The sequence below is a fragment of the Orbicella faveolata genome, unplaced genomic scaffold, assembly GCF_042242905.1.
Source record: "Orbicella faveolata isolate gen_17 unplaced genomic scaffold, um_ofav_v1 contig_14, whole genome shotgun sequence".
NCBI classification, from domain to species: Eukaryota; Metazoa; Cnidaria; class Anthozoa; order Scleractinia; family Merulinidae; genus Orbicella; species Orbicella faveolata.
The window spans coordinates 10044626-10049744 of NW_028301541.1; the positions used below are offsets into that span (position 1 = coordinate 10044626).

General features: G+C 40.6%; 1 protein-coding gene across 1 annotated transcript; it reads left to right on the top strand.

Annotated features, from left to right (window-relative positions):
• Nucleotides 1-875: 875 nt before the first annotated feature.
• LOC149113898 (uncharacterized) lies at nt 876-4339 on the top strand. Its single transcript, XM_089286549.1, has one exon. It carries the CDS (start codon nt 952-954, stop codon nt 2695-2697), a length of 1746 nt encoding a protein of 581 aa, XP_089142675.1. The 5' UTR covers nt 876-951; the 3' UTR covers nt 2698-4339.
• The last annotated feature ends 780 nt before the right edge of the window (nt 4340-5119 follow it).

Consider the following 5119-nt stretch of genomic DNA (forward strand, 5'->3'; position numbering starts at 1 on the left):
ATGCTGTCACGTGGTTTTGATATCAATTCAAAAGATCGTGATGGTGACACTCCCTTGATGATGGCGGCTGTCTCTGGCAAGATGGAGGCCGTAAACTATCTTTTAGACAAGGGAGCAGATGCGTCTTTGAAAGGCCAGTATGGATGGAACTTACTGCACATGGCCTCCAATGGTGGTAATGTGGCCATCATCGAAACAATGCTGTCACGTGGTTTTGATATCAATTCAAAAGATAGTAATGGTGACACTCCCTTGACGATCGCGGCTGGTGTGGGCAAGATGGAGGCCGTAAACTGTCTTTTAGACAAGGGAGCAGATGCGTCTTTGAAAGGCCAGTGTGGATGGAACTTACTGCACATGGCCTCCATTGGTGGTAATGTGGCCATCATCGAAACAATGCTGTCACGTGGTTTTGATATCAATTCAAAAGATAGTAATGGTCACACTCCCTTGATGATCGCGGCTGGTGTGGGCAAGATGGAGGCCGTAAACTATCTTTTAGACGAGGGAGCAGATGCGTCTTTGAAAGGCCAGTATGGAAGGAACTTACTGCACATGGCCTCCAATGGTGGTAATGTGGCCATCATCGAAACAATGCTGTCACGTGGTTTTGATATCAATTCAAAAGATAGTAATGGTCACACTCCCTTGACGATCGCGGCTGGTGTGGGCAAGATGGAGGCCGTAAACTATCTTTTAGACGAGGGAGCAGATGCGTCTTTGAAAGGCCAGTGTGGATGGAACTTACTGCACATGGCCTCCATTGGTGGTAATGTGGCCATCATCGAAACAATGCTGTCACGTGGTTTTGATATCAATTCAAAAGATAGTAATGGTCACACTCCCTTGATGATCGCGGCTGATGTGGGCAAGATGGAGGCCGTAAACTATCTTTTAGACAAGGGAGCAGATGCGTCTTTGAAAGGCCAGTGTGAATGGAACTTACTGCACATGGCGTCCAATGGTGGTAATGTGGCCATCATCGAAACAATGCTGTCACGTGGTTTTGATATCAATTCAAAAGATAGTGATGGTGACACTCCCTTGATGATGGCGGCTATGTCTGGCAAGATGGAGGCCGTAAACTATCTTTTAGACGAGGGAGCAGATGCGTCTTTGAAAGGCCAGTATGGAAGGAACTTACTGCACAAGGCCTCCAATGGTGGTAATGTGGCCATCATCGAAACAATGCTGTCACGTGGTTTTGATATCAATTCAAAAGATAGTGATGGTGACACTCCCTTGATGATCGCGGCTGGTTTGGGCAAGATGGAGGCCGTAAACTATCTTTTAGACGAGGGAGCAGATGCGTCTTTGAAAGGCCAGTATGGAAGGAACTTACTGCACAAGGCCTCCAATGGTGGTAATGTGGCCATCATCGAAACAATGCTGTCACGTGGTTTTGATATCAATTCAAAAGATAGTGATGGTAACACTCCCTTGATGATCGCGGCTGGTTTGGGCAAGATGGAGGCCGTAAACTATCTTTTAGACGAGGGAGCAGATGCGTCTTTGAAAGGCCAGTATGGAAGGAACTTACTGCACAAGGCCTCCAATGGTGGTAATGTCGCCATCATCGAAACAATGCTGTCACGTGGTTTTGATATCAATTCAAAAGATAGTGATGGTAACACTCCCTTGATGATCGCGGCTGTGTCTGGCAAGATGGAGGCCGTAAACTATCTTTTAGACAAGGGAGCAGATGCGTCTTTGAAAGGCCGGTATGGATGGAACTTACTGCACATGGCCTCCAAAGGTGGTAATGTGGCCATCATCGAAACAATGCTGTCACGTGGTTTTGATATCAATTCAAAAGATAGTAATGGTCACACTCCCTTGATGATCGCGGCTGCTTTGGGCGAGATGGAGGCCGTAAACTATCTTTTAGACGAGGGAGCAGATGCGTCTTTGAAAGGCCGGTATGGAAGGAACTTACTGCACATGGCCTCCAATGGTGGTAATGTGGCCATCATCGAAACAATGCTGTCACGTGGTTTTGATATCAATTCAAAAGATAGTGATGGTAACACTCCCTTGATGATCGCGGCTGGTTTGGGCAAGATGGAGGCCGTAAACTATCTTTTAGACAAGGGAGCAGATGCGTCTTTGAAAGGCCAGTATGGAAGGAACTTACTGCACAGGGCCTCCCAAGGTGGTAATGTCGCCATCATCGAAACAATGCTGTCACGTGGTTTTGATATCAAGTCAAAAGATAGTGATGGTAACACTCCCTTGATGATCGCGGCTGTGTCTGGCAAGATGGAGGCCGTAAACTATCTTTTAGACAAGGGAGCAGATGCGTCTTTGAAAGGCCGGTATGGAAGGAACTTACTGCACATGGCCTCCAAAGGTGGTAATGTGGCCATCATCGAAACAATGCTGTCACGTGGTTTTGATATCAATTCAAAAGATAGTAATGGTGACACTCCCTTGATGACCGCGGCTGTGTCTGGCAAGATGGAGGCCGTAAACTATCTTTTCGACAATGGAGCAGATGCGTCTTTGAAAGGCCAGTATGGAAGGAACTTACTGCACATGGCCTCCAATGGTGGTAATGTCGCCATCATCGAAACAATGCTGTCACGTGGTTTTAATATCAATTCAAAAGATAGTAAGGGTAAAACTCCATTGATGATCGCAGAAGGTCGTGGTAAAGCTAAAGCTGTGAAGTATCTACTCAGCAGGGGAGCACGTTAGTCTTCTACTCGTCATATTTATATTGCCGCCATTTTTAAGACGGCACATTAGCAGTTAGTGGTTTCATGCTTAATGTTGTGATAAAATTAGTGAGAAATTTTGGGAACTTGTGTAGAGTTTGAACTCACATATTTAGGGTTATTAAGGCCATGACAGAAAAAACAATTCGTGTAAAAAGTAGGATATCCATGACAGTGCGGTGCTTTTTTATTCTTTAGTTAACTGTGTATATGGATATACATGAGATTATTAATTGTGACGACTTTTCATAGATATGTTTACCTTAACAGAGTTTCCGTAGATTTGTAAATGTTTAATCAATATGTTAGTCGATTTGTATTTTGTTAAAACGGAGTTTAATTTAGTGTATTCCTTTTTTACCAGAGTTTTAGTATATTTGTAATTTTTACACAAAGTATTTGTATTTGTATTTTTTAATGGATGTTATAGCAGACTGATTTGTATGTTTGTAAAACAGGTGAAAGTTTTAACGCGAAAAAAATCAGTGACCTCAAAGTTGTTGGCGAAGACTTCACTTAGTATGTCACCACTATGACACTGATCTTTCAATGCAATAACTTAGTACTTAACTGCAGTAGGACTCAGGAGTATCAGTAGTTCATAGAGAGTGACCATCCGTGGGTAAAATTAGCTGCGAAAAGAACTGGGTTTTTTTTTTTTGAGATTTTATTAGTAGTTAACTTGACATTGACATTTACAGTTCAAAGTACGCAGTAATTAAATAGTGTACATTAATCTGGTTAAAAGTTTGTAATTTTGAGCAACATATTGACAATAATTTTACTTGAGGAGACGCTACCGATTAGTAAAAATATGCGCACTAATTAGTTAACTAAGGCAAGGTAAAACGAAACTACAGGAATAGGAAGAAAAACAAAGGAAAAAAGTTTACAGAATATTACCATGTTTTATTAAACATTGTTATTTTGTTTACAATACCAATTTCGCGCGGTATATTAATTTTTTGTTTAGAAGTGCTACAAAGCTGCTAAAATAGACCACGTTTTTTCATGCAAGGAGCTATTTTGCAATAATTTGCATATTATTCAGACTATATGTGTTCCATATTCTCAAGATTCCGTATAAGATCATGCTGTATGATAAAGTGACGGCTTCCTTAGTTTTACCAACCCGCTAGTTTTGAAATACGCTCCAAAAGGATGACATTAGAGAGCAGTGTAAACACGTGATTGATGGAGCCTGTCAGTCAAACATTGAGGGCTTACATCATGATTATGTATTTTGACTCTAAAGGGACTAACATTAGTTGGAATATAAGAATGTTGTGAGAATCTTGTATTGAAACATTGTTATTTTTATGTCATTCTTTATTTTGAATGGTAGTTGATAAACGCAATGAATGTTTTCCTGACTGAACCATGTCTTAAGATTGCTCTCTGCGGTGGGGGTGAAAAGACATATTGAACAGAGTATACATTTTGGTGGAAATTGTGTTTGCGCTATTTTTGGTTTTGTCGTTTAAAGTTTGCGAAGAAAAAGTTCGTTTTTGTATTGCTCCATTTCTTGGGGTTGGGATAGACTTGATTGATCCAAAATAGAGTTTGAAAGGGTTGTGTTGAAATTGTTTGGAAATTGATTAAAGGATAAAACATAACCGTTATTATCAAGGAGGTCTTGAACGCGTGTAATGTTGCTTTCCAACCAATACTTACAGAAGAGTGGGGAGAGTGATAATTTCGAAAGGCGTATGTTGAACTTTGTCTCAACACTTCACGGAGAGACATAATAAGCCCATAATGCCCCGTCCGAGGAAAATACCCGTGATAGAACGATAGTAGATTTATACTAATTAACAATTAGATTATCACCTCATAGAAATCAAGAGCGAATAATCTAATTGTTTTAGTAGAATTCTAACTAAAATTTTGCATCAAATAACGATTCCAAATATTCCTGGTCTTAATATTAAACTTCTCGCTTTAGAGAATTCGCCCGGACTGAGTTGTCAATTTGACATTTTCAGTTGTGTGCGCGCTTATCAGTTTCTTTCAAAAAATCCGAGTTTTTTTAAATTCCGGAAACCGTGAATGTCCTTTTTCAGTCTTCTCAGGAATTTAATTATCCATTTGGTTTTAAATATTCTTTCAAAACTTCGGAGAAACGAGAAAACGTTGAAATTTTATCGACCACACCAAGCCACTGAACACTAATGGCTGATAGTGTGCAATGGCTCAGCCAATCAGGTTGCAGCATTTGCATTAGTGCTCAAGTAGAATTCTACCTGTTAGTATAAATCTACTAGCGTTCTATATAGCGTTCTATCTGCGGGACAATAAAGAGTGAGTAGCGTAGCCAGTCAGAGAACAGCATTCGTGATAGAACGCTAGCAGATTTATACTAATTAACAATTAGATTATGAGCTCGAGATTTCTATGAGGTG

What these genes read in the sequence shown, in the direction of transcription:
- LOC149113898 (XM_089286549.1), top strand. Translation starts at nt 952, where the DNA reads ATGGCGTCCAATGGTGGTAATGTGGCCATCATCGAAACAATGCTGTCA.